Source organism: Scaptodrosophila lebanonensis, unplaced genomic scaffold, assembly GCF_003285725.1.
Source record: "Scaptodrosophila lebanonensis strain 11010-0011.00,11010-0021.00 unplaced genomic scaffold, SlebRS2 tig00000053-arrow-pilon, whole genome shotgun sequence".
NCBI lineage: Eukaryota > Metazoa > Arthropoda > Insecta > Diptera > Drosophilidae > Scaptodrosophila > Scaptodrosophila lebanonensis.
This window is the reverse complement of record NW_022060548.1, coordinates 9,447,508-9,475,318: the sequence shown is the minus strand read 5'-3', so window position 1 is coordinate 9,475,318 and position 27,811 is coordinate 9,447,508. Positions and strand designations below refer to the sequence as shown.

General features: G+C 37.1%; 6 protein-coding genes and 1 pseudogene across 9 annotated transcripts; 5 read left to right on the top strand and 2 right to left on the bottom strand.

Annotated features, from left to right (window-relative positions):
* Positions 1 to 1,042: 1,042 nt before the first annotated feature.
* On the top strand, positions 1,043 to 2,535 carry LOC115623627 (V-type proton ATPase 21 kDa proteolipid subunit-like). 2 transcript variants are annotated; one of them, XM_030518068.1, is made up of 3 exons: positions 1,043 to 1,177; positions 1,240 to 1,937; positions 1,984 to 2,535. In XM_030518068.1, the coding sequence occupies exon 2, from the start codon at positions 1,266 to 1,268 to the stop codon at positions 1,902 to 1,904; it is 639 nt and encodes a 212-aa protein (XP_030373928.1). In that variant the 5' UTR covers positions 1,043 to 1,177; positions 1,240 to 1,265; the 3' UTR covers positions 1,905 to 1,937; positions 1,984 to 2,535. The 2 variants fall into 2 exon arrangements, with proteins under 2 accessions (XP_030373928.1, XP_030373927.1); XM_030518067.1 differs by having other exon boundaries at positions 1,997 to 2,496.
* Positions 2,536 to 3,791: 1,256 nt separating this feature from the next.
* On the top strand, positions 3,792 to 4,456 carry LOC115623721 (annotated as a pseudogene).
* Positions 4,457 to 4,510: 54 nt separating this feature from the next.
* LOC115623720 (RRP15-like protein) lies at positions 4,511 to 5,698 on the bottom strand. The gene is made up of 2 exons (XM_030518203.1): positions 5,574 to 5,698; positions 4,511 to 5,513 (listed from the first exon to the last, which is right to left on the bottom strand). Exons 1-2 carry the CDS (start codon positions 5,614 to 5,616, stop codon positions 4,744 to 4,746), a joined length of 813 nt encoding a protein of 270 aa, XP_030374063.1. The 5' UTR covers positions 5,617 to 5,698; the 3' UTR covers positions 4,511 to 4,743.
* Positions 5,699 to 5,860: 162 nt separating this feature from the next.
* LOC115624021 (RNA transcription, translation and transport factor protein) lies at positions 5,861 to 6,878 on the top strand. The gene is made up of 3 exons (XM_030518597.1): positions 5,861 to 5,978; positions 6,049 to 6,381; positions 6,440 to 6,878. The coding sequence occupies exons 1-3, from the start codon at positions 5,918 to 5,920 to the stop codon at positions 6,793 to 6,795; spliced, it is 750 nt and encodes a 249-aa protein (XP_030374457.1). The 5' UTR covers positions 5,861 to 5,917; the 3' UTR covers positions 6,796 to 6,878.
* Positions 6,802 to 7,310, bottom strand: LOC115624023. The gene is made up of 2 exons (XM_030518599.1): positions 7,091 to 7,310; positions 6,802 to 7,031 (listed from the first exon to the last, which is right to left on the bottom strand). Exons 1-2 carry the CDS (start codon positions 7,260 to 7,262, stop codon positions 6,922 to 6,924), a joined length of 282 nt encoding a protein of 93 aa, XP_030374459.1. The 5' UTR covers positions 7,263 to 7,310; the 3' UTR covers positions 6,802 to 6,921.
* A 553-nt stretch (positions 7,311 to 7,863) lies between these two features.
* Positions 7,864 to 12,357, top strand: LOC115623996 (structural maintenance of chromosomes protein 6-like). 2 transcript variants are annotated; one of them, XM_030518565.1, is made up of 14 exons: positions 7,864 to 7,919; positions 7,973 to 8,306; positions 8,372 to 8,582; positions 8,643 to 8,916; positions 8,984 to 9,021; positions 9,085 to 9,173; positions 9,238 to 9,315; positions 9,375 to 9,547; positions 9,607 to 10,004; positions 10,064 to 10,923; positions 11,086 to 11,697; positions 11,767 to 11,985; positions 12,048 to 12,178; positions 12,238 to 12,357. In XM_030518565.1, the coding sequence occupies exons 2-14, from the start codon at positions 8,154 to 8,156 to the stop codon at positions 12,257 to 12,259; spliced, it is 3,258 nt and encodes a 1,085-aa protein (XP_030374425.1). In that variant the 5' UTR covers positions 7,864 to 7,919; positions 7,973 to 8,153; the 3' UTR covers positions 12,260 to 12,357. The 2 variants fall into 2 exon arrangements, with proteins under 2 accessions (XP_030374425.1, XP_030374427.1); XM_030518567.1 differs by lacking the exons at positions 7,864 to 7,919; positions 7,973 to 8,306; positions 8,372 to 8,582; ... (2 more) ...; positions 9,085 to 9,173; positions 9,238 to 9,315 and having other exon boundaries at positions 9,452 to 9,547; positions 9,755 to 10,004; positions 12,048 to 12,246.
* Positions 12,358 to 14,241: 1,884 nt separating this feature from the next.
* Positions 14,242 to 27,655, top strand: LOC115623895 (putative uncharacterized protein DDB_G0271606). 2 transcript variants are annotated; one of them, XM_030518447.1, is made up of 6 exons: positions 14,242 to 14,336; positions 22,645 to 24,795; positions 25,015 to 25,146; positions 26,524 to 27,006; positions 27,067 to 27,189; positions 27,330 to 27,655. In XM_030518447.1, the coding sequence occupies exons 2-6, from the start codon at positions 22,720 to 22,722 to the stop codon at positions 27,336 to 27,338; spliced, it is 2,823 nt and encodes a 940-aa protein (XP_030374307.1). In that variant the 5' UTR covers positions 14,242 to 14,336; positions 22,645 to 22,719; the 3' UTR covers positions 27,339 to 27,655. The 2 variants fall into 2 exon arrangements, with proteins under 2 accessions (XP_030374307.1, XP_030374308.1); XM_030518448.1 differs by lacking the exon at positions 25,015 to 25,146.
* Positions 27,656 to 27,811: the final 156 nt, after the last annotated feature.

Here is a 27,811-nt window from a genome sequence, read left to right as displayed (position 1 = left end):
TGATGTGACTCTAGATTGCGTTCTGGCCACGAAAAACAACACAAGCGCCACGGCACGTGGCCGAAGATCGCGCACGGACCTGCACGGACCTGCTTCTTGGGCTCAACTCAACTCAACTCAATTCAATGAACTGGAATGCTAAAATGCTGCACCATTTTCGTATCCTTTGCACACCAACACAATGGTTTTTCCACTTTTGTGTCGAAAAGTTCAACAAGAAATATATACGAACGCGTATAAGTAATGCTGGCAGGAGTCCATTTTTTTACTGTTCTTTGACTCGACTGTTTTCAAAAAAATGTATTTGAATATTCGATATAAACGTATGTGCTACATTATTGCTTTTAATAAATAAGGGTTTCAATAAATGACCAACTAACTTATTAATTAATTAATTTTTATTATTTTTACATGCTAATATTTATTTTATTTATGTTATTTATTAATTTTTATTGATTTTATTGCTATTTTGGATAATTTGTTTTTTATTTTATGTTTTATTTTTAATTATTTTTTAATTATACATTTAAAACTACCATCATTTTATTTTTGAATTTTCTTTTAATTTGGTTTTCATTAATAAGAAAAATTTACTCTTTTTGGATTTATAAATAACCGTTAAAACCTCTTTTTATATATTTTTTGAAATAAATGTAAATTTGGGAAAATAGTTCACGCTGGTTTTTCTATAGCTTTTTATCTATTCATTGAAAAATTTTGAAATTTTGAAAATTTTCTACCTATTTTTTATTGCTGTGAACTATTTGAAATTAAAAATTACTTAATTAACACAAGCAACGGATTAACAAAATAACCAGTTTTTAAGAATGCATTTCAAACAAATTTCTGCTTTCAGTAAAGGCATGCTGCACTTTTTTATTTATATTGCACGTGTCTGTAAAAGTGTGAATCAACACTATTAACTTAATCCTTTTCACATATTTCCGTGTTGTACTCCGCCACCTATTGTTTAACATGCATACCATCAATGTTAATTTGACTATTGCCACCTTTTGGCTGTGCAGCTGTCTGGCAGCACTGGCACATTGACGTCCACAATCGATACACTCGATTGCATGTGATAGAGAAAATGTACGTCATGTGATTGTGGTACTATTTTTTTCGCACGAAGCAGTCACCTGTCAGCCGAGAAAAATACAATTACGCCAGCAAACTGGTAAGTGCCAATAATTAATTTGATATTATGAAAACGCTATTAATTACACACTCTAAATGCAGCACACAGATAAATTAACTCGTGCAAGATGGCGGCCCAAATACGCACTGTCGTTACGAACACATTTCTCACGCTCTTTGTCAGCGTAGCCGTCGTACTCATTCTTTACTATGTTTTCAATGGGCAGGGCGAGCGTGTCAGCGTTGGCTGGTTCCTGAGCACAACGAGTCCCTATATGTGGGCCTGTCTCGGCATCGGACTCTCCGTCTCCCTATCTGTGGTGGGCGCCGCATTGGGCATTCACACAACTGGCACAAGCATTGTGGGCGGAGGCGTGAAGGCGCCTCGCATTAAGACCAAGAACTTGATTTCGGTCATTTTCTGCGAGGCTGTGGCCATTTATGGCCTGATTACGGCTATTGTGCTGTCCGGCCAGCTGGATCAGTTCCAGATGAGTGTGGTGCTAAATAATCAGGCGCTACAAAACTCAAATTGGCTCTCGGGTTACCTCATCTTTGGCGCCGGCCTTGCCGTCGGCCTTGTCAATTTATTCTGTGGCATTGCGGTCGGTATTATCGGCTCTGGCGCGGCGCTGTCGGATGCAGCCAATGCGGCACTTTTCGTCAAAATTTTAATTGTGGAAATTTTCGGTTCGGCCATCGGTCTCTTCGGCCTCATCGTCGGCATCTACATGACGTCCAAGTCCAAGATGGGCGACAAGGAATAAAGTGCACTGCAGCTGCCACACAAACTTAAAGCAGTAAGTAGACATTTTATTCAAAATCCCTCATTAATTGACATTCAAGTTTTGGCTTTCAGCGTTTGTTATCACGCGACCCCTCAAACAACCAACAAACAAAAAGAAGATAAAAAATAAATCATTCAGTCATTCCCACAGTAAAAACGAAACACATCAACAGCAGTGTTTCACCATTTTTTGGAAATTACAACAAATTGTTTGTTCAGTTACAGTTACCAGAGCCACGCTTCAACATGGGACTTTAGTTACTTATTAAGTTAAAAGTGTTAAATGGTTTAATTTTCTCGTTGCGCACATTCCGCCAATTATCAGCATCAACTAACAATCAATTGGCGCCCGAATGTGCGTCGTGCGAAAATTGCAAATATTATTTATGATTAATTTGGCTTTTGTAAGAAAAGCGAAGTTTCAAAATATTAGTACGAAAGAAAGACGTGTGTGTATGATTATTGTATAAGTTGTTGTTATAAGTACCTATCTATATATATATATGTTCTTTTGGCACTTGTATTTCTAACATGTATTATACTATTAACTACAAATAAAGGTAAAAACTGTATATTTTATGCTACTGTTAAATCAGAAGTATGTAATAGTACACCAGCCACACAATTATTACTATTATTATTATGCTAATAGTAAATATTCCAATACAAACAAATACATATGCGAAATTATATTTAAAGTAATAAATACAAATACCTGTGCTTTGTTTATCAGTCGCATTAGCAAATCTTATCTCTAAGCACGCGCTATGACGTCACAGATTTTAGCAATTTGAATGAGCAATTTGCGCGCGATCTTCTAAATCGAACTGTTGGCAGTTTAAATTTTGCACTACTATGCAGCACTGTCCCTACTATGACATCAATTAGGAAACTATTATTATGGTAATAGCAAGTATTCCTATACGTACAAATATACGAAATTACAGTTAAATAATAATTGCAAATATTTATGCTTTGTTTATCAGTCGAATTAGCTAATCGTATATCTAGGCATGCGCTACAACGTCACAAAATCAGCAATTTGAATAAGCAGATTGCGCGCGCTCTCACAAATCGAATTTCTGCCAACACCAAATGTGGTATACTTCGCAACACTGTTAAGCAACTAGAGCGGAGTGTGTGACTTATTTCTACCAAATGTGTATGTATTTCAAGAAATATGCTCCAATCTTCTACTTGGTGTAGATTATTTGCTTATATATTTGTATTTTAAATTAAACCTTTCGTAAAATGTGTTCATTAACATGTAAATTTTTATGAATAGGAGTAGAAAATCGGAACTAAAATTGTTTCTTTCCTATCATATCCTTTTGCTTATATATTTGTATTTTAAATTAAACCTTTCGTAAAATGTATTCATTAACATGTAAATTTTTATGAATAGGAGTAGAAAATCGGAACTAAAATTGTTTCTTTCCTATCATATCCTTTTCCTTAAATATGTACATATGTTTATATTTTAAAATATTTATATTTAGGATATACTCATTAAGGACATATTGGTTCTTGAGTATACATACATATATGTATGTTTTTGAAGTTTGCATAAAAAATTGCTTAGTGGAGAACATTTTTTTTATATAATAATACAGTTTTAAATTTATATAAAATGAAAGGAATTCTATCTTAAATGACAAGAGCACATTTTTGTATATATCTAAGAATATATTCATTTTTAAACATATGTTCTCCTAGAAGTGCTCTTCTCAAGCCCTATCCTTTTATGAATAATTGACAATACTTATTTTAAAAAATATTTCGAAATATCCTGCATAGCAATATTCGTTATTCTCGTTGAAAACGTCAGAGTTTCCAAACAAGTGAGTATAGCAGAAAATTAACTTGAATACGTTTTTCTTTTCCGGTTTCTACCACGCTTTCAAAATGCGTTTTCGATTGGTATTTCTGCTCATATTTACCGGGGTTGCAAGCTTCGCAGCTCTGATTGCAGTTCTGGGTCAAGTGATAAACGGCACCGGCGAACGTGCGGGTTTTAGTTGGTTCCTCTACAGCACCAGTCCTCATATGTGGGGAGGCATGGGCGTGGGATTGGCTGTGTCCTTGTCAGTGGTGGGTGCAGCCATTGGAATCTACACAACAGGCGTCAGTGTGGTGGGCGGCGGGGTGCGTGCTCCTCGGATCAAGACCAAGAATCTCATCTCGATTATATTTTGTGAAGCTGTGGCCATATATGGACTCATTAGTGCCATCGTTTTCTCCGGCAATCTGCAGACATATATTACGGTTCGGATGATCAACAGTCGATCACAATTGGCCAAGAACATGTTCACCGGTTTTGCGACTTTCGGCTCCGGATTGGCAGTGGGTTTGGTCAACCTTAGCTGTGGCATTTGTGTGGGCATCGTTGGTTCCGGTGCCGCCCTCTCGGATGCGGCCAATGCTACGCTTTTTGTGAAAATTCTGATTGTGGAGATATTTGGTTCGGCCATTGGTCTGTTTGGCCTGATTGTTGGCATCTATATGGTATCGAAGGCAGAAATGGTTTCCTAAAGAAACGTTCAAACGATTCAATGAGGAAACTACTTTTAATTAAAAAACAGTTTCAAGTGTTAAACATAAGCTTTTGTGTTAATTATTTTTATGCTGAGGATCCAGATTTATGCTGTTTATATAAAAAGATACACAATTGCAATCAGTTAAAGAAATTAAAAGATTGGCATACAACATCATATAGAAAGCTTTTTTATCTTCCTTTTGATAAAAATTCCTTGGCATCAGTTACTCGCAAGTACAGCATCAAAGATTCTCAGCAACAAACGTCCTCATTGTCTTCAACATCAATCTTCTTCATCACTACTCTGCGCTCTGTCTTCGACATTGCTGCCTTCTTCGGATTCCTCATCCCAATGTTTGATCTTTTTATTTGTCATAAAGTCCTCACGTAGCACATTCCATTCGGACTTCTTTTTGCCACCAGACGCAAACGCATCGTCTTCGGATTGACTGTCCTCCTCAGTATCCGATTCCTCCTTCTTTACGGCATTGTCAATGGCCTCCGATTTGGCACGTTTACCACTCATCAATATATCCAGGAATTTGCGTTTATTTATGTTATTAAGCACCGCATCCTGGCGACTATCCAGAGGACCGGCTTCCTCCAACTGTTGTTGCAGTTCCTTTTGCTGAACGCGCACGGCATTGAAGAATTGGACAACGCCACGTGTGGCAACCTTCCTCAGGCTGCGCTCGCGCTCAATATCCCGGAAAGTGGGCTTCACGCGTAGCTGTAGGGGCACATTTTTGCGTTGCTTTTTCGTCAGTTGGGCGTCCAAGGCAGACGTTTCTGGTTTCTCCTCAACTTCCTCTTTCACTTCAGCGCCACTGGCCCCATCGATTTCAAAGCCATAACTTTTCGTTTTGTTGCTGCTACTTCCATCCTTTGAGGATACGGCTTGGCTTTTCTTTGCCCGCGCCAGCACAGTTTTCTGTACATAAGGCCTGCCACTTGTCTTTAAAACTTTATTTATAGAATCAGCCCAGCCGGAGTTGCCTTCAGTAGCGCTCCCCACGCTGTTCGAGTCCGATTCAGAGCCACTGTCGCTTTCAGCTGATCAATAATTTCAAAGATATTATGCTCGTTTACACAATCGATTAATAAATTACTCACGTGCTGACGCTCTTTTGGACTGTTTAGCTGTTTGTAGTGCCATTTTTGTGTATTATTATTTTTGTTATCTGTTTAAAAACAACATTTATAAATATGCGCACAATTGTTTAAACGTTGGAACGTGCTTGAAGAAGAAGCGCGCATGTGGCACTTACCATTCACTACATACATATGTAGCAGTGTGCTGCCACCTGGTTGCGTTTTTTAATTGGGTGAAATATTGTCCAGCACTATATTTTTCGACGCTACAAATGTGACTGCCGCTGCATAAAATTTTCTAAGCGGCTGCAGCTCCAGTTGGAGAACTGATTTTAAATTGTTAAGTCTTGTATTAAAAGCGCAACATGCTGAAATTAAAGCTGGAGGCATTGGGGCATCCAACACCCAATGATGTGGTGCTGAGCAGTAAGTATAGAAAACAGCCGGAGAAAACATTGCAAAAATTAATGAAATACACGCCCGCCCACACACACAGACCGCAAAGAATTCGCAAGCACTGTGCTTTGGCTGGAAGATCAAAAGATTCGTCTATATACGATTGAAGATCGGGCAATGCTACGCAATCTGGATGACATGAAGGTGTGGGAGGAAGGTTACAAGAAATATTGTGCAGACTTAAATATGCCGTCGTTGGAAACGCAAATCGAACAACTCACCTGGATGCTGGGTCATGCAATACGCCTAGAGTTTCTCGACGATCCAGGACAATATGAGGCATTTAATTCGGAGGAATGGGGGAAGCAAGATAACAAAAAGAAGCTGACACCAGCGCCTAAAATTCAAGCTATTTTCGATGGCAAAATAAATGGTGAGCCAATAACATTTTGCGCTTCAAAGACGTTATAATTTTTAATTTTTTCGGGCAGTTCAAGACAAGGACTTCATTTCTGGCGTACGCGCACTGGCTAATAAACTAAATGTTCCTCATCATCCTAACCATTTGTTACAACTGGAAGCTGTGGCACGCATTGTGCACGAACGTCTGTCGCCGGCTGCGAAAAATCGAAAGCCCATTACCGGCACTCCGTTCCCTTTCGAGAAGGGCAACGATATAGTTTCTGTGAATGATCCTGCTCTCGACTATCCTATGCGCATACTGCGCCTGCTACAAATACAAAGTCTGCGCGAGCTTCAAACCCAAATCAATGAGACAATCGTGTCGGTGCAAGATTTGACGGCCAACCCAAAGACTGACACCAAGCTGGGAAAAGTGGGATTTTAATTGGGGTTCATGTATAAATCTGTTTTTTATTTTGTTTTTTACATTTTTTTTTTTATTGAAAATACACGTGGGATGCTTAGCTATGCATAAATAATTTTATTGAGTAAATGTGTAAGTCTCTTGAATCTAAGAGCGTCCTTTGCTCGACTCGCTTGTGTTTGCCGGCCTGCTTGGCTCAAGGTCAGCCTTTAGGAAATTTGCATCGGCCAGACGTGCCACTCCTAAAGCTCCAACAACTGTGGGCATAATGCGGGACTAATTGCATGTTGACGGGTCTCATTAAAAGTTTACGCACCTGCAGCCAAGCCCTTCATGGTATATTTCTCGATTGGACGCGGACGCTTCGATTGTGAGAACAGAAAGGCCCCAATGCCCAACAGACCAATTCCACTAATTAGACGACAAGCCACGCAATCCGCGTCCTCCGAGACATTTCCTCGATACCAATAACTGAATCTACCGATCATATTGTTAAGGTTTTCCACAATTGCCGGCTGCAAAAATAATAATAATAAAACTAATAGTGTTGGGGCTGCCAACTTTTTATATACGCTTGTTGTGGCAAAGCATACTGAGGCGATATATTATAATAATGGCAGCTAATTTTTATTTGTTAAAGCTTAAACTATAATTATGTAATGACTAGCGTATTAACTTAAAAGTAATCTGGTACTTGTAACGCTAGGATAAGTTTATACATAAATAAAAAATAATAGTAAATCGCCTTTATGCCAGGCGAAAAATGCAGGAAAAATGTATTGTAATTCTGTACCTTAATTTATCTTAATAATTACTTATTCTGTATTTATGTGCTTTTAAAAAGTTTTATTTTCTTTAAATTAGTTTTTTTATTTAAAAATGTAATTTATAGCTTTTAACTTTTAACGAGTTAACGAGTTTTTCATTGAAAAGGTCAAACATCGGGAAAAAAATCGATATTTGAAATAATATATCGATGTTTCTTCCCTCACTAATACTTCACTTTTGCTGTCGCTAAGCAATAACGCCAATAAGTCATTTTCGCAAATTTGTTCTTTCCATTTTGTTCAGCGTGATTGCTGGAAGTTAAATAATAGGTTGAATAAGTATTTATTGAAAAATATTTTCAAAAAGAAGCCTAGCGGGTAAGTAAAAGTTTTCGCAAGGTAAAAATATTTAAAACCGACATTTTGCTCAGCATAATTTTAGGGACAACGGTTGGAATTCTTTTTCATGCACGACATATGTATGTACATATGTACATATGTATATGTATGCATGTGTGTTTTCATGATTGTGCATGCGAGAACAATCGGAAGAAAATATTTTAAGTGAATCGAATGCAAAAAATTACTGGCTTGTGTCCCTTTTAGTCTAAAATGGGCCGTCGTCGAACTCGTAAGACGTCGTCGACTTCGTCTGAAAGCAATGAATTTAGATCGCCGCCTCCGAAAAGGAAGAAACGACGAAAACCGGCAGAACAACATGATAAAGCTTGGTCGCCAACTCCAGAAACTTCCTTGCCACATACTGTAAGTCATAAAAGGAATAAAATGATACATTCTTCAAGAATAGATAAAGATTTGCAATTTTTCAGATTAAAGATAGCCTTTCGGAACGCTGCGGTAAGGTGGCATCGATGCGCCTACAAAATTTTATGTGCCACGAGAACTTGCTGATTGAGTTTGGTCCCAATATCAATTTCCTTGTGGGCAGCAATGGCAGTGGCAAAAGTGCCGTCCTCACAGCCCTCGTCCTTGGCCTGGGCAGCTCCGCTCGTGCCACGCATCGTGCCAGCAGCATTCAAAGTGAGTTCAGCTCGTTGAAAAAATGTAAAACAATGAGGCCGCAATATTTTTAAAATATAGAACTTATAAAGAATGGAGAAACGAGTGCCACCATTGAGGTGACGCTTTGCAATTCAGGACTGCGTCCTTATAGACCCGAATTCTATGGCCCTCGTGTAACAATTGTGCGTCAAATACGTTTGTCCTCTTCTAATTACCAAGTGAAGGATGCGCGTGGCAATATTGTGTCCAGAAAACTGGATGATATACGTCGCATTTTGGTGTTTTTCGGCATTCAGGTGGATAATCCTATATTCGTGCTTAATCAGGATACGGCACGGCAATTCCTGAAGGAGTGAGTTGTGTTTAAAAATCAAAACATTTTAGAGAACATAAATAACTTATTTTTTCCCACTTCAAAGTTTGGATCCAGCAACGAATTACGCGTTGGTGATGAAAGGTAGCTACGAAACCACTTGAATGATTAATAATCATATTTAAATAGTATTATGTATTATGACAGGCACACAGCTAGATTTGTGCTGCAATAGCTTGAATCAGATCTATGAGAAACGCATAAACCTGACTTTTGAAATTGAACTTCTAAAAGATGTAAGTTATAACTCTGCATATGTTGAAAGTCAAGTGTTTAATGAAAATGGCTTTAATGGCACAGCGCAAGGAGCAGACAGAAATGCTAGTTAATGAGGAGGAGGAGAAATTGAAAATGCTTCAAAACAAAGAGTCCATAAAGGTAGAACAATTGTTTCTCAATCCGCTAGAAAATACAATTCTTTCGTTTGCATGTTTCAGGCACTCTTGGGTCAGTCCAAATTAGAATTGGCATGGCTTGCCGTTAAGCAGCATGAGAAGGAATTGACTGGCTGTTTGACCAAGATAAAAGCCATTGAAGTGAAGAAAGCCGAACTGATCGAATCCACCTCCAAAAAGGAATGTAAACAACAAGCCTTCTCTCAGCAATTGAGGTGAGTTTTCGATACAACTAATCGTTTAATAAAATAAAGTTATAAACTAAATATCACAGCAAATTGGAAGAAACAAAGGCACAAATTTTAGAATTGTATGGCCAACAAGAACGTACAATAAAGAATGCCAAGCTACGAGTGCAGGAAATCAACGAAAGAGTCTGTGAAATTAATATAAATATTAAGAATGCTGAACGTCGATTGCAGGAGGATCAAAAGCTCTTGGACAGCTGTCAGAAGCATTTAGAGAACTATAATGTGGACTACGCGAAAAATAAACGCCTGAAGGAGAATCATTCGGCCAAGTTGGCGGCATTAAACAAAAGTATGAAGGCGAATGAGGAAACAATTCGTCAATTACGTAAGGAACAGGAGGAGCTCACAAATAAAGCTTTTGAAGCACAAGAGCAGGCTGAACATTCCAGGAATGAAGTCAGAAGACTTGAAAAGAAAGATAGTAAGTTAATAATTTGATTCGAGTAAACAATCAATAATTATCTCCCTCTCTTAAACTAGTTCATCTGAGGGCTGAAATTCATTCGTTGAACACCAACAAATCGAATAAAACATGTGTGTTTGGACAGCAGGCGATGCAGGCACACGATTTTATACGTCGAGAATTTAATAGCGATGACCATATTAATTTGCCACGTGGACCAATTGCCAAATATATATCCGTGCCGAATCCACAGTACCGCGACTTAATTGAGCATGAATTAACGCATTCGTTGCGCTCCTTCATTGTGAATTCGGACGAAGATCGTCGTAAGCTGAGAAGTATATTTGAGAGAGTCTACACTACGGGCCATCTACCCTCAATAATTTCCAGCCCGTTTTCGGATCACGTCTACGATGTCTCGCCCTATAAAGTTAAGAAAATTGAAAACACTTCGGTACTCATTGACGAAATCAAATGTGACGATCCCATTGTGATGAACTTTTTAATCGACTGGTGTAGAATTGAAACTGTTTTAATTACCGAATCAAAAGAAACTGCTGAGTACCTGACCTCAGACTCCGAAAATGTCCCTCCAAACCTTACGCGAGTATTGGTTCCCAATCTATATCTTGAATACATACCCGCTCCGCATTATTCCATGTATTCGCTAAATCTATTATCGGCCCGACTTTTGCAAGTAGACATAAATGATCGCATTAGGCTGCTTGAGAAGGACACTGTAGATGTGAAAAGAAGTCTACTAAACGCACAAATAGTATTTCAAAAAACAAACGGTCTCACGATTAACTTTAAGAAAGAAATCAAAGCTAAAGCACCAGTCATAGAGCAGCTTTCCAACGAAAATATAAAAGCCTTGGAGGAAATTATGGAAATCGAGCAATACGAATACGAAGAGTTACCTGAGCAAGATCATTTGGTAAGGAAATTATATTTAAATGAAAATTTTGTGTAAAATTTATTGAAATTAAATTAATCAATTCATCAACCCCTCATGAGGACCCTATATATTTAAGCAATTTTCCAACGTATCATAATAAGTTTGATATTTCTTTCCTAATATACTTTCGCCTAATTTAAGCAAAAAACTATGGATAGTATTAGAGCAAAAATGTCAGAAACCGAAAGACAACATAGACTGCTGCTGGCAGATCTAAGCGAAATTAATGAGCAAAAGGCTCAAGCCGAAAAACAAGAGGCTGAGGAGCGTGCCAAAATTATTCCAATTCAGGAAAATATTGAATCGATTGAAAAAGAATATCTGGATATTGAGAGTAAAATACGAAGTCTAGATACACATTATGAGGCTAATTTTGTTAAACTAAACAAAACCATCGAGCTGCACGAAAATTTTCTCAAACAGAAGGCCGACGTGGAGCGGGACCTGAAAGAGGCACGCGATAAGGCGCAGAAAAGGGGCGATTGTTGCGAAATCGAAAACACTGAACAGGAAATACGTGACAAAATCTGTCACTATAAAGCAAAGATAAAACAATTTGAAAACTATAATGGTAGCGTCGAAAAAGTTCAGCAAAAACTGAACCAATTACGAACCAAACTTCAGTCCCAAACTGAGAACTTACAACTTGCTAGAGAGGCAGCGAAAAAATTACGCATATCCTATCACCAAAGAGCCCAGCGTTACCAAAGATGCCGATTCCATTTTTTTTCAATGGTTGACTTCCAGTTTCAGGTAAAGCCCTAGATAGGCTATCAAGTGATCCTTATTTGCTTAATATTTGCTTCCATTTTTAATCCACAGCAAGCGTTGAGTCTGCGCGAATTTAAATCAAATGTCATAATTGATCACGGCGCCAATACAATGCAAATAGATGTAGAACCTCCGAGTGGAAACAAAACATCCAACTCCAAGACTCTGTCGGGTGGGGAGCGATCGTTTACTACAGTGTCGCTCTTGAAGGGTCTCTGGAGCACATCGGATCATCCGTTTTACTTTTTGGATGAGTATGACGTTTTCACGGTAAGCCAATATACGCATTATATGGAATCGGAACTCTCACATTATTTCTATATTACTTTCAGGATGAGATAAATAGAAGTTTTATAACACAAATTCTGATTGATGAAGGAAATGATTATCAGAACAGACAATTCTGCTTCCTAACTCCACAGGATACTGAAGTGGCGGCCAGTCCTCTCATCAAGGTCCACAAGTATGTAAATTTAATATGCACCTCACAATTGATGAATGTTTATAATTAATATTTTCAAGGTTGGAGCCCCCAGTGGTTTAAAAAAATTCTTTAATTACCAAAAAAAAACCTAATACTTTTGTATTAGAAAGAGAAATGCTTTTTTAATTTTTTTAATAGATTAATAAATTTTAAAAATACTTTCTAATACTTTTATGTTAGAGAGAGAGGAATGACTTTTAAAAATTGTTTTTATAGATTATTTTTTTATAAACTAAATTTATTTAATTTAATAAAATTAATAAAAACTAAAGCAGTTACAAAAGCGTCTATAACTTTCTTTACATGCGATCTATTAAAATGAAATTTAACATGGGGGTACATGAGCATAATGAGATGTAATTCCCAAATTATAGTTAAAATCCTAAGAAAGACGAATCACGGCTTTGACTTGAAACTTATTTTGTGGCGCTTTTTTAAGGCACGGTTAGCTTCCATTCTTCATTATTAAATACTCATCGATGGTTGACTGCCGTGTAACGCCTTGGATACAATTTAAAAATTAAATTAGATTTTTCAGTTGATAACATGTACCTGAAATTGAATTAGATTTGTTAAACAATTTGATTCCATTTACTAATGAAATTATACAACAGTTTTTAGTTTTTGTTTTATTTCAGCGTTCTCTTTAATTTGTTGAGTATATATCACAATTAATAAATTAATTAATATACCAATGTTTCGTTTACTTAAATTTTAAACAAACATGAATTAATAAATATTACAACAAAAAAGTTTAACAATAATAATTTAAAACTGTATTCACATGTTACTAATTTATATCTTTCATGAGCTAATAATGGATACAAAATTAAAAATTCCAAACTAACTACAAAATTTTTAACAAAATTATTTAATAAATATACATAGCTAAAAAAGAGATAAAAATGAGAAATTCATTAAAATACCAAATTTGAAAATACATTTACATATTTTTGAGCAATTTTAATGAGAAACTTTACCCACAAATAATAATACACAACTAAACAACCTAATTTGAAATACAACTTTCAGAATTTTAATGCCACAAGTAATTTAAAAAACATTATTAATAAAAAAAAAATGGCAAATGTACAACCTATTGAGCAAAGGTTACACAAATTATTAAAATATAATGCTATAAATAAAAAGGAAAACCAAAAATACAACTTTAGTGACATAATATTTCAATAAATAAATAAATAATATACAGAGTATAAACAATTTTAAATACTGAATAAAACAAATAAAATTCCAACTGTTAAGCAAACTTTATATATTTTGTAAGAATCTTTCACAACTTCCATATAAACGTACCTTAAATTATTTCTGCTTGGAAAAAATTTAACTGCTTGAGCTCGCAAAAAACATTTCGTGAGCAACAATTATATGTCACACTGTTTTGTACTAAACCGACTGTGTTGGTTATTGATGTTTTCAAATATATCGAATATTTTCTTATTTATCGCACATACGCCAGAACGTCCTAGAGATTTCCATCTCACAAATACATCGCTGCTTGTCAGATGGGATGCATCGATGTATTGTGCTATATCAATAAAAGAAAACATCGGTGCCTACGATAATCGCATTTAATTTGAACAGAACTAAAAATGGTAGTTTAAAGAAAATTGAAGCTACTTTATTTCTATTAATCCAATTGGTAAAAATGCAAAACTGGCATAAAATGAATTTTATTAAGACGCTTGGATTGTCAATCGGCATAGGGGTGGCCGCCATCATCAAATGTTTTTAAGCTTTTTTGAACTGCTTTGGAAACTGGTTATATTCCAGAGAGTTATATTTCCAAAGAGCCTTCATTAAATAGGGTTTTAGAACCCTGTCAACGAATGCGTCACACGTTTGTTGTTATTTTATTTAATCTTGTAAATGTAACATAACATAATAAAGTCAGATGAAATAAAAATCGATTTTCGATGCATCGAATCAATCGAAGTATTCAAAACATCGAATCAGCCCGATACATCGCGGCCAAACATCGATGTATTATTGAACATCGATGTATATCGCGCATCCCTAGTACGTCCCAACCCTGTGCTCTGCAAGTGTGTTTTCTTCAAGTGGATAAAATTAATCTAATAAATGTTTAAAGTTGGCCATTAGCTCAATTGAAAAAAGTGTAAGTTTGCAGGCAAATGACTATTAATAGGTTTTAAGTAATTGTGCGATACAAATAAATAAGTAAATGTTGCTCAAAATTGGTGCCGAAAATTAAAGAAAATTGCCGACGCGACAACGCCGCACACACAGACACAGAAATACACCTACACAGGCACACACACGCATACTCGCTGGCTTTGGCTTTGACTGCTTGCAAATGGCGGATGCGGATGCCGTGCAGGAAAAAAAAAACTGCATACATATGTATGTATGTAACATACATATGCATGTATGTGCTTACCGTGATTTAGATGTATAAAGTTAAAAAAACTGTAGACGTTGCAAGAAGTTCGTTTGAATTGCAACTGCAATTGCATAAAAAAATAAAAGTGGGCTTGCATGCTTGGGAGTTAGTGTGTGTGTGTGTGTGTGTGTGTGTTGGGGTGCAGTGCATTTGTTGTGTTTGTTGTGCGCTTCATCCTCAGCAGCGACAGCGACGCCCTTTTGTCTTGAGCTTTACGTACATCGCCCTTTTGTGTGGGCCAACATCACCCACACCCCCAATAGCTGCAGTGAGTGTGTCTGTGTTAATGCTTGGCTCCGCGCTACACAACGTCAACATATTGCCTTTTGCAGAAAAACAAACAACAACAAATAAACATACACTTATAGACAGAAATATACACATAACCAAAAGAGAAATGAGGCTTAGGTCATTTATTTACATAGCATTTGTTGCCGCAATTCTTCTTATTGTCAAAAGTGTCGCCAATTAGTTGCTTAATTAGCATAAAAATATGCCACAGGCGCCACAAACCAAAGCCCATCAGCAACGGCTGCTGCACTTTCACTTACACTTACAGTTATTAATTAAAAAGCTCTCTCGGAACTGCAATGCATTCGCACATCTACATACATATGTATGTAAATGTGTGTGTTTGTGCATTTACATATGGTTGGTACCGTTGCCTGAGAGAGTGCGCGAATGCTTCTTCGGCCTTAATTTGACAATAATCAAGCCAATAAGCGCACTGACACATTTCTATGTGGCACAACAACAATGGCCCCGACTATAATAATGACTGCAAAGTGTGGGAAAGGGGCCTGGGGGGAAACCAGCAAAAATGTATTATTTGATTTGCCAAGAACTTGTGCGCCGCCGTCTGTCTACACAGACAGCCAACTACAACATGCCACACATACTTGCAAACTTGTCAACATACACACACACATACACACACTCATACAAACATATGTACATAAATGTATACATTTGAATGTACACCCAACGAAATAGAAGAAAATATCGACTGACTGACAATTGAAGGCACAACATTCTTCAGATAAAGAAACTATTATTGTTCTTAATTAGAAACTCAAAGGGCTGTGTCTGTTTTCCGAGACTTTAATTAATTATTTTCTCAATTTCATCTCGGCTTGGTTAGGGGAAGAACCCTCGAAAAAGTTTACAATTGCGTTTTACAGTTTTTAACAAATTAGCTGAAAATGTTGGCAGGAAAACGTAAAACAAATCGATAGAATGGAGATAAATACTATAGGCTTATATGATCCTTATTAGACGGAAAAAATGAAACCTATTTAGTTGGATTATGGAATTATTTTCTTTAGTTATTAAATAGGAATCCAATTTCGAAAACGAGCTAAAGCTAGTATTATTGTTATTAAGTGTAGCCCTTAACTTCGGAAATGAAAGTAATATCCATAAATTTACAAGTTATCTAAGAAATTTAAACACAAACGTCTCAACACAACAAAATTAAAAAAAAAAAAAAACTTTTTTTTTTTATCGTTCTTTAATTTTATTTAAGCTTTACTTCGAGACTTGCTAGCATTTGCTAACAGCTTTTGAGAAATGGATAAAAGCTGAGTGCGTTTTTGTCGGGTGTACATACGTACAGAGTGTTTTTGTGATATGTGTCTGTTTGTGCCCCTTTGTTCAGATTTTTATCAGACGCGCACAAGAAATAAACATAATTGATGTGTTGGCCTCTATAAGTTGCTGCTGTTGTAATTGTTTTCATTATTCTTGCTGTTGCCATTTGCGTTTGTCATTTGACATTTACACACAGTTGGCAGCCAGCATTTATTGTTTGTGCAACAATCATTCGACTGAGCTGACCTCATGACGGCCCTCTCCCCACTCCCCCCGCCGATTTGAGTTTGCAGCATGTGCATTGCGCTTTCCTAATCTTATCGCTCCTAGAAATGCCAGTCAGAAAAAAACGGGTGAAAATTGAAAACTAGTTGTTCTTACTATACATACGTGTTCCCCATAAATTCATTGACAAGTGAACGATCCGCAGATAAGCCAAGACATAGAACGTTCATGAAATTCTCGGAAATTCCACTTCCCTGCCATGCCCCTAATTGATAATAGCAACTACAGAGAGTCTGCCTGCGTGCGTAAGCAATCAATAATCATTAATAGCAGCACAATCTTACAATGTTATTTCTTCATAGGCATAAACGGAACTCTGTGACTCACCGAAAAATATAAAATAAACCGCGCAAGCTTCCAAACAAAGTTTCTTGTTTTGCAAATTTGCATTAACGACATTTTACTACGGTTAGTCATACGACGAACTAAATACATAACTACATAAAGCAAAGTTGTTTTACTAACTTGAAGATAACTGCTTTTGATTTAAAGCCACTTGAGATACAATTTTTGCTTCGAGTTAGAACAGCTTGTGTGGGAGCAAACTACTATAGCGATATTTCGTAGCAAGTTCTAGCTTTTTTTTTGTTGCCGTTGAAAACGAAGGAAAATATAAAGAATGTTATCATCGTTTCTATTACTTATTTTATGAAGCCCTAAAATGTTGGTAAAGGCCTTATGACACTAAACTCAAAGCGTACTAGAAGGTTTACTTGATTGTAGAAAAATATGAAACACATTTGTTTGTGTCAGCAAAATTTATTTATTTAAATTTTGTCTTAATGTTAAATTTTTGAAATGTAAAAACACTGAATATATCCCAACTAATTAAGAATATTTACTCTTCAATACTTAGAAATGTAATGTAATGTAAATTTTTTATAAAAAAAAAGTACAAAAGAAAGATTTCAGTTTTAATATTGAATCAGTAGATTCCGATCAGTCCCATGAGATCAGTAATGATCCCAATTGTTGAAGAATGCAACGTTAATGTCAATGACGGGCGTGGAAAATTCTTCCCAAAGTTCTTCTCTTCTGCTCGCTGTGATTCTAACAATATTGAGTTATTTATTTTAATTCCCTCATTGTAATAGTACGTACACGTACTTTCCACCTATCCATCTTACCTTTCCGGTTTGTCTTTCCTTCTTTCTTCATCTCTTCCTCTCACTTTCGCTGTTTCTCTTTTCGCACCTCTGCCTCTTTCGTCCCCTATAGGCCTCAAACTCTCTCCTTTCTTTGTCTCTTCTTTTATTTCGCACTCTCTTTCGTTCTGTTGCTGCTCATCATGATCATGATCATGATCATAGAAATATTGCATATTGCATGGAAGAGATGAGGAACTTTCTAAAATTAACACTTGTGTCGCAGTCTATGGTCACAGGCCGCACGAAATGGAGGAAAAACATCAGAAAAAAAGTACATTTTATGAATAAGTCGCAAACAATGAATGAATGCGGGAATGTGTGTTTGTTCGCCACTGGCACGGTTACAGCAGCAAAAACAACAACAGCAACAGCACCACTTGGCAAATCTGAGAAAATCCATATGTTGGCAAAAAAAAAAAAGAAAGAGAAACACATGAATGTATGTGCATATGTATATGTACTATATATGTACGTACATATCTGTTGGTCGCCTCTTCTGGTTTGGGTGGCACTTGTGTGGAACTAATTGAAAAAGAAGAAAAAGCGCAGACTAAAAAATTAGGCCAAATGTGCAGTCAACGACGTCAGCTGTAAACCAGGGCAGAGTTATAAATTTGCATGCAAAACTTCATTTTATGTGGCAGCACTGGCAAAAATTAAAAAACAGTACCTATTGAGCACTGTATGGACATAATTTATTCAATGAGATCAGTAAACACGAACAATGGGCAATTAAAAAGGAATAATTAGTCCACTTTGGCCAAATTCACTTTTTGATTTGCTCAACGATTCAGAAAAATATCTGAATAAAATGATCATTACTTGCCATTATGAATTATTCCTCTGGTTCATTGAAATTAGTGCATAATCACATTATATATTATTAGTAAGAATCAGTGGTCCGGGCACGACCATTTGAAAATGTTGACAATTGAAATAGAATTCCGAAACAAGTCGGTAACAGTTTAATCTTCACGCAGTATGCTTTGGATTCACTAATAAAATAATACAAAAAAAATTAAAAGATATTAAAATACTAAAAATAAAATGATGTAAAAAGTAAAATATAGTAAATAATAAAAAGAGTGCACTAAAAAAATTAAAGCAATATAATAAGTAAACAAATTTAAGACTAAACAAAATAAAATAATTTAAAGAATATAAAGAAAGTATTTTAGAAATGTTTAAAGACATACGCATTGAAAGATTCTATTTTGACAGTAAGACTATATGTAACGTGTCTTGTCACACTGCAGAATTTAATTAATTAAATAAATAATATAAATTATAGTGTAGTTTTTGATTTTTTTGGCTCGCAAAGCTGAATAGGAACACTGACACTATTGATTGTTTACCAGCCGTACAGCAAGTTCCATTATCATAATAATTATGATTCGACTGTGTTGGTAAAAAGATGATAATTGCGCCGACGTAGCGGCAACTTTTCGACTTTCACACAAAGACACACACACACACACACATACAAACGCGCGTACACATTCCACAGCGGCGCTCTTCCGGTTGATGACCTTTACCGGCGTTTTATTATAGTTTCTTCTTCGCTCATTTTTTTTGTTGCTCTACCCTTGCTGGGATTTGTGAGCATCGTCATCAGCTTTTGGTTGGTTGGCATCATTCAAGCGTAGCTCGCAGCCCGCATGTTTAGTATCTGACTTACAACGAGTGTATCTGTATGTATGTGTGTCTGTGTGTGGGTCTGTGTGTGTGTATTTAGCACAGTGCCGTTAAACATTTTTCAACACTCACATGCGTACATATGTACATATCTGTGTAAATAAATAAATATGTGTATCTGTGTAAATAGTTGCTGTTGTTGGTGCGCCTAAATGCTCATTAAGCCATCGCCGCTGCTCTTTTCAAGTCATCGTCTTTGCTGTTTGATGATAAATAGTTTTTTTTTTTTTTTTTTGTTTTTGTTAGTAGTAATATGTATTGTTATTGTGAACGCGTCAATGCGCTCTATAAATACCCATAGTGTAGTCATTAAATAAATATTTACGGGAGTTTATAGTGCACAAATAAAACAATATTTATGCATACAGACTTGGTAGTCGACAAGGGCCCGAAGAATTACAAACTAAAAGGGGAAAAGGGCATATTGGGCAATAGAGAAAGTGGACGGAGAGGTGTTGGCAAAAGAAGTCTTTTTGTCTAGAAAGCTTAAACGCCGACTATACAGGCAGAAAAAGGCGTTGTGGACCACAAGTTATACACAGGTTCATATTTGATCAGTTTGACGTGACGAAGCGAAGAAAACAATTCCCTCCTGTTCGACTGTATGAACACCAAGAACTTCTGAACTATAACATCTAGGATAAAGTTAATTATGGGTACAAAAACCATTCTCCCTTTTGTGTTTGTGAAAATATCTAACCCAAATTTGGATTTGCCTAACTAAAGTCTAAAGTGTTAAACATCTTCAAAAGGGATTTCCTCTATCATTTAGTTGCATAGAAACAATCCGCAATAAAGTTTATTTCAGTTGAAGGACTAAACATCAAGGTGGATTGGTTCAACTTTAACCTTCTATTCTCTTTAAAAAGTGACTGTCACTCATAAGTAATTAAATAATTCAAACACAGACAAATAAACATTGAAACATGATAAATGTCAATCGAAACGAAAAAAGCTTTTGTATAAATGGTTGAAGCAATCAGCAAAATCAGTTGCAAAGAAATTTGAGTACGTTAATAATTTATGAACACATTTGAAGCCAAGACAGTTGTTTTTTTAAAACGAAAAAACTAAAAGAGTATGCAGAGCTATTCATTCTGTTTGTAACAGGTAGACTAATAAAATAATAACTATATATATGTATGCCAATATATTTTAAAATAAAATGCACTTAAAATTTAAAACATAATAAAAACCTACAAATAAAGTTAAAAAAATAATAAGTTTAAACATATAAATAATTTAAAATAAAATAAATATTAAAATTAAAGGAAAATATGCGATACAAAAATTTATAACATTTAAATAAATTAAAACCAAAAACTGTAACTTTACTCTCTGATATATAAAATGTTATACTCTTTAATGATTTAAGTAACTTACAAAACTATGTAAGTTTCAAAAATGTTCGACAAAAATTATATGGCTAATGAGGTGGTAATATATTTATTTTATCAAAATATATAGCTTATGGGGTTCAGAAGAAAACTCTTTAATGAATGTAAGTGTATTCAGTGGCCGATCACGCCATGTTCCAGCACTCTGTCTTGTGCGAGAGCAACAACCTTGAAGTGAATTTTGCAATTCGTTGCGTTAACGAAACCCAACAACAGCCAGCAGAGCTTGTTTTGGGAGCCAACAACATTTCCAGTTGTGGGAGATATCGTAAGACGGACAGACAGATAGAGAAGAAAGAGAAAGAGAGAGAGAGAGTGAGTGCTGGAGAGAGAGCCCGCGGTGCAAAGCTGAGTTTTCTGCTGCTGCCCAGTTTGTCATTCGTATTCTGTCCAGTTAGCAGCGCTTGGTAGAAGAAGTTGGGAGCGCTTGAAAACGCGGAAAGTAAAAATAACGCAACGGTCTTATTTTGTGAGTGTCTTTTAAATTTGCATACGTTTGCAATTAGATGTGTGTGTGTCTGCGTGTGTGGGATTTTTCTTGTTAAGTTTTGGCAATTCGGTGTGGGTCGTACTTTTTCTGGCAACTTGTCAGCAACTGCGTCAGCCAGTCAGTGTCTACGTCAACGATTTAAAGTTTGAGAAAAGCAAAAAAAAAAAAAAAACTGTTAACTTTCTTTCTGCGAAACGAGTTATTTTTATCTGCTTTTTTCAGTAATTGCCAAAGTAACTTGTCTTACTGGTTTTTCTACCTAGAATTTTTATGGCAATTGTTTAACATGAAATTTGTTGGTCAGACTATCGATCGATCACAGGCATTGTGAATGCAAAGGACTTTAACCTGACAATACAAGTGCAATCAATTGAAATCAGAATTGTAAGCGACATTATGTCCAATTTAATGTAATTGAACCAACAATTATATACGAAAAAACATATGTACATACATTGTATGTATTTATTTATGACACGCCAACTTTTTGGTGCCATTCACCGGCCGGTAAAATGATAAGCCCGTCTGTATGCACAAGGCGTGCTACAAAAGTTGCCAAGAAAATTGAAAATTGTGAAGAACATCAGTTAAAAATTATAGATTTTTTCCTCTTAAATTACAAAAGAAAACAAAGATATTCCTTTTAAAAAAAAAAAGGGTTTTTGAATAAAAGATCTTTTTCTTTAAATTGAAGATGTTTCTTTAAGATTGTGAGAAATTGATTATTTAATTCGAAAATGTTCTTTCCAAATTGTAAAAAGTGTTTATTTATATTGAAGATCATCCTAAAATATGTTTGAAACAAACGAGTAATTATTAAAATAACAGATGTTTTTTGTAAATTGTAAAATTGAGTAAACAGTGTAAATATATAATGATTGAAGTACCTAATGTATTCGGTGAAGAAAACTTAAATTGATATTTTTTGTTTGAATTCGACTCCCAAATGGGGGAAAATGAATAGATTTTGTTTACATAGATTCGACTTCCAAGGGGTGAAATTAAAAAGATTTTGTGCAATTGTCTAACGTATAAGTGTATTATTATTATTGTTATTATTTTCTTATTAATAAGAAAAACACAATTTTTTTTTAAACCCCATTCAAAATTGTCGACTGTTTTGTTGAACTCCTCTCGTATTTTACGTTATATTCGCAATATTGGAAGGCATGACAAATGTACGCGCATTAATAAACATTTATACATGCATTCGTATTTGTAAAGTCGTTGATCTTGATACGTACGAGTATATGAACGCTTGTTCACAAATTGCCGTGCAACACGTCATCAAAAAAAGAAACCAAGCCAGAAGCTGATAAAGTGCGAAAATATCTTTTGAATTAAAATAAATGAACAAAGCTTTAATTAGTAATCCAATGTACAGTCTTTAATATATTTTTCTTCTTCTATAATTATAGTAACCAACAACAAGAAGCAGAAGAAGAAGAACAGCAGTAGTAGCAGCAGCGACGGACTCGACAAAGTATGCAAATATGGATTTCCACATACTGATCGTCATCGGTTGCGTCTTCTTGGCCTCTTTCGTATCGTTTCTGTTCATCAACAAGATATTTCGGCGCAAGACATTCGAAGAGGTGGTGGCGGAAAAGCGTGCCCTCAATGCCAATCTGTATGCGCAGAATAAGTCTGGAAATGCGACGGCACGAAAGCCCAAAAAGAAGGAGCTGAAGCGTGAGAAGAAACAGCGCCAGCGCGAACAGCAAAGGGATGCCAACAACGAGGCCGAGGAAGACTACTCCGATGGTCAGTCCGAGGAGCAGGCTTCTGTGGAGGATGACGTCCAAGGTCCTGGCTTGTCTAAGCACCATGTCGAATTCGAACCCGAGCCCGAGGTGGTGAACTACAATGAGGAGAAGGCACAGCCACAATCGCAACGGCGTGCCAGCAATGCGGAGAAGGAGAATCAACATGCTGCTGGCAACAAAAAGGGCAAGAAGGACAAACGCAATGGCAACAAAGCAGCTGTGGGCATATTGGTGAACAAAAACGAACCTGTCGCCGTCAAACCAGTGGCTGAAGAGACGCCAACACTCAATCACTTTGAGACGCGTGCCCCCAAGGATATTGTGGAGCTCAAAAAACACGAGCAGAAGGAACGCAAGGAGGACAACAACAACAAGCAGCAGGCCAATAAGCGCGAAAAGAATGGCAACGCTGGCGGAGGCAACAAGAAGGAGAAAACCACAGCAACCGCCGTAATTAGCGCCGCCATCGAGCAGCCCGTTGAGGTGCCGCACGTGCCCAAACAGGTCCTTAAACAGCAGCAGCAGCAGCAACAACAGCAGCAAAGTGGCTCTCCAAAGGCGCAGCACAACAATGCCAACAATAAAACCAAGAAAGAACAGCAGCAGCACGCCAAAAAGCAAAAGGAAACGCTTGCTGCCAAGGACCTCGTTCAGGCACTCGATAAGTTGGCCGAACATCAAACGATTGGCGTCTCAGCGCTCATGAATGTGTTCTCACGCGCCGAATTGAATCGCTCCGAGATCCAAATACTCATTGATTATTTGCTCAACAAGCAACAAGACATGCCCGCTTCGCATGCCGAATGGTCCGATGATATTTGCCAGAAACTTAAGCGCCAGCTCGAGGAGAAAGAGAAGCTATTAGCCGAAGAACAGGAAGCCTCCATCGGCATACAGGCTAAGCTGCGTGAATTGCGCACCGAAATCAACACCGAACGCGCTCAAATGCACAGCCGCTTGCAGGCGTTCCAGAACAAGGAACAGGAGCTGAACTCGCTCAACCAGGAGCTAGCCGCCACTAACGAGAAACTGACACTCGAGCGGCAACAGTTCCAGGCCAAGTTGCTGCGTGAGAAGCAAGCCAGTTCGCAGGATCTGCTGCCACAGCTGCAGCACCTGCAGCAGGAGCTGGCACTCAAGGAGAAGGTCATCGCGGAAATGACGTCCTTCGTCAATGCCGAGTCCCAGCAGAAGAACGAACATCTGCAGAATCAGGCCCAGCAGATTCTGGCGCTCGAGCAGCAACGCGACGAACTCGAACAGCGTCTCAATAACAGCATCTTCGAGCTGGAGCAGCGCAAGCAGCTCGAAACGGAGAATGCCGAACTCAAAGTCGAGCTCCGCAACCTTCACAATGCCCTCGAATCGGCTAAAGCCGATTTGGCGCAAACACAGACAGCCGCGGGTGCGGCCCAAAGCGAGCTCTCCCACTCGCGTGCCGCACACTCTGAGCTGCAGGATCTGCGTCAGCAATTCAATGCCCTCGAGGCTAGCAATGCGGCTCTCAAGCAGCAGGTGAGTCAGAGCCAGGCCGACACAGCCGCCGTGCAACAGTCGGCGGCACAAACGGAACAGGCGCAGGCGCAATGCGAGGCTCTGAGTGCGACACTCACGCAAAAGGAGCAACAGTTGGATGCGTTGCAGGCGCAGGTCCGCACTCTCAACGATGCCCAAACGGCTCAGCAGCAAAAGACCGATATACTGCAGTCTCAGTTGCAGGACGCCCAGACACGGGCCGAGCAACTGCAAGGCAAGGAGCGCCAACTCCAGCAGGAGTTGCAGGAGCAGCGCGAGAAGAATAATGTAAGCATACCGATCTTGTTGTTATTGTTGTCTGTTGTTGCTGTGATTACTCATAACCTCATGTGCATAATTTCAATTAACACCTGCCTGCCTATCTATGTATTGTGTGTGTTCTTTTATTTGGCTTCTCCTCGTCTCTCGCCATCTACTAATTTCTTTTTGTAACATTTTATGCACGTTTGTGTTTTTTTTCCTCGCCATTTTGCCAAACACATGAAGGATCTTCGTATGAAAAATTGGAAGTTGATTGAAGCGTTGCAAAATGCCGAAGCAACAACAAAGCTCCTAGCTGCAACAACAACAACAACAGCAGCAACAGCAAAGGCGAAAACAAACACACAAAGCATAGCCGTAAGTGCATGCCACACTTTATCCTTTCTTACTTGCATCCTTCCTTCCTTTCTTTACTAACGGCACAATTGATTAATTAATTTCTGATTTAGTCAAAATCCAAAGGACTAGCAAATATCGCACTCTGTGGTCAGATAGGCAAATATTTATCATTATCGGTAAACTATAACATATAGCTGCCACAGCAATGATTGGTACAACAAAGTTTATTTTAGTTAAATGACTGTGTTCCTAACTGTTTAATATCTTGAAGATGACAACTTCGTCATAGCATTAATAGCCGTATTCATGAGATAACCGGATTTATAAATACATATATATCTAACAGTCAGTCACTTAATCTAAAAGCCTAACAAATAAGAATTATAAGTGGAGTGCGAATAACAAATAACAAAATACAAAAGCAGAGATATTTATTTATTTACAAATTTACCAATAAACCACAAAAAAAAAAAAAAAAATAAGAAAGCCGGGTCTCCAAATCGTTGGATAGATTCTTGATTTTTAATTAACACCTAACAAATTAAAGTTTTGAATGAAAAATCCAATCTAAAATATTATACAAAAAACTAATAACATTTCTTATTTCGTTTCTCGTTCTGTAGTAAATGTTTGACAACTATCTTCAAAATAATTTTCCCTTTTAACCCAATTGTGGGTTTAAATTTACCAAAATCACTTTACAAATTCAACAAAAGATGCGTAAAACAAAGAAAAATCAATAGATTTTTTATTGAAGTTGAATATACATTTATTTCTTCATTTAAAAATTAAAAATCTTTAGAAATACACTGAGAAAATAAGGTGAGAAAAGTAGTAGATAGATAAAGATAAAGAAAAGATACAAAAATAGCCTATTTCATATTGAAAAGAAATATCCACAAAAAAAATTATATTTGAAATAAAATTATAGGGTATTGGAGTTATTTTGCGTCTGTATGGTTCTTGTAGTGATTAGGGTTTTAAGTGGGTTGATAAAATGATTTGATTAATAATAATAATAATTCTTTAAGTGCTCAAAATTAATCTGCCGGCCTATAGAAAAGAATATTACAAAAATAAACATTTATTTATAAACATGATAAGATTGGAATTTCATAGCTAGTTGGAATGGGTTTTGATTAACTTAAGTGGGAACGTTTTTAGGCGGGGAAACTGTTCATTGTGTTTTAATTAGGGGTTTCATTTAATATTGATTAGATTTGTTAATTTGAAGTGCCTAATTTTTTTTCTTTTTTATCTTTAATATTTTTTTAGTTCTGTCCTAATATGTTATGAGTTCTTTAAAAAGTTCACTTGTCATTATTTATTTCAACAACCGGCTGACGCCATCAACTAAATTTGTTTAAAACTAATATATTGTTTTGATCTTTGCAGCAACAACAGACTCAACTGCAGCAACAGGAGAAGGCATTTGCTGCTGCCAATGGCGGCCTGAATGCGTCCGCTCATGGTGGCGTGAGCGCGGGCGCCGGCACAGCAAAGGCTGAACAGCAACGCATTCGTGAGCTTTACGAGCGTCTGTATCCGGATGCTGTCAAGGCACTCGCCGCCACGGCCCTCAACGCCTCCTTCGACGACTGGCTGGAACAGGTACTGGCCACTCAGATCAAGCAGGCGCAGAGCAAGGCCACCAATGGCAGTAGTAATAAGTCCACACAATCAACAAATAGCAGCAGTCCCAACAGCAGCAACGACAGCAGTAGCAATAATCATCATAGCACCCACAGCAACAGCAACAATATTAGCAATAATAGTAGTTTGAATAGCAATGCTTCCGCCGAGCAGGAGGAGCTGCGCACACAAAACCTACAGTTGCGTCAGCACAATGATGAGCTCACGCAACTGGTCACAAAAACGGTAAGCATCATCGACGAGATCCATAGATACGATTCCTAAATGCACCCTTTTACTTTGCAGAGTAGCACGCTCTTGGAGCTGGAGAAGCGGGCACGCGAACAGGACGAGCACTGGCGGGGTCTGGTGAGCCAAAAGGAGCTACTCATTGAAACGCTGCAGCAGCGTGCCTCAAATGGTGAACAGGTGAGTCTACACAAGTAGTTCCTGAGCATGGGCTTAAGGATAAGGTGTAAAGATATATTGAGAAACAACCACAAATTTGATTTCTATTGTTTAGTGCATTTAAATATCATTATATTTAACTATTCTCTTTCTTTTTGCAGGACATTTAATGTCGACGCTGTCTAATAACAATATTTAAAAAAAACAACGATATTGACAAGAGGAACAGCTTTGCGGCAGCGACTTGTCTAACTTCCAGAACAACAACAACCAATAACAGCAACAACCACACAACAGTAACAACAACAATTCTAACAATTTATTAAGTTTAAAGTTTAATATTATGAAGTGAAATGAAATCTGAAAAATTGAAAATACCACAACAGCCACATTTAACATTTTAAATTAGTAAACCAGATAGAAGGATGAAATGAGAGAAATGCTTTAACAAAAAACTATACATAAAACTAAAAGAGTAAAAACAAAACTTGTGCAATGTTGAACATTTAAAAAGAGAGAGAAAGAGAGAAGGGAAAGCATTATTCTAAATGGCAAATATAAAGATAAAGTTTGTCTTCTAAATACGCCCACAAAAAATAACTACAACAATAACACACACATTGCTGCTGTTGCACAAAAATAC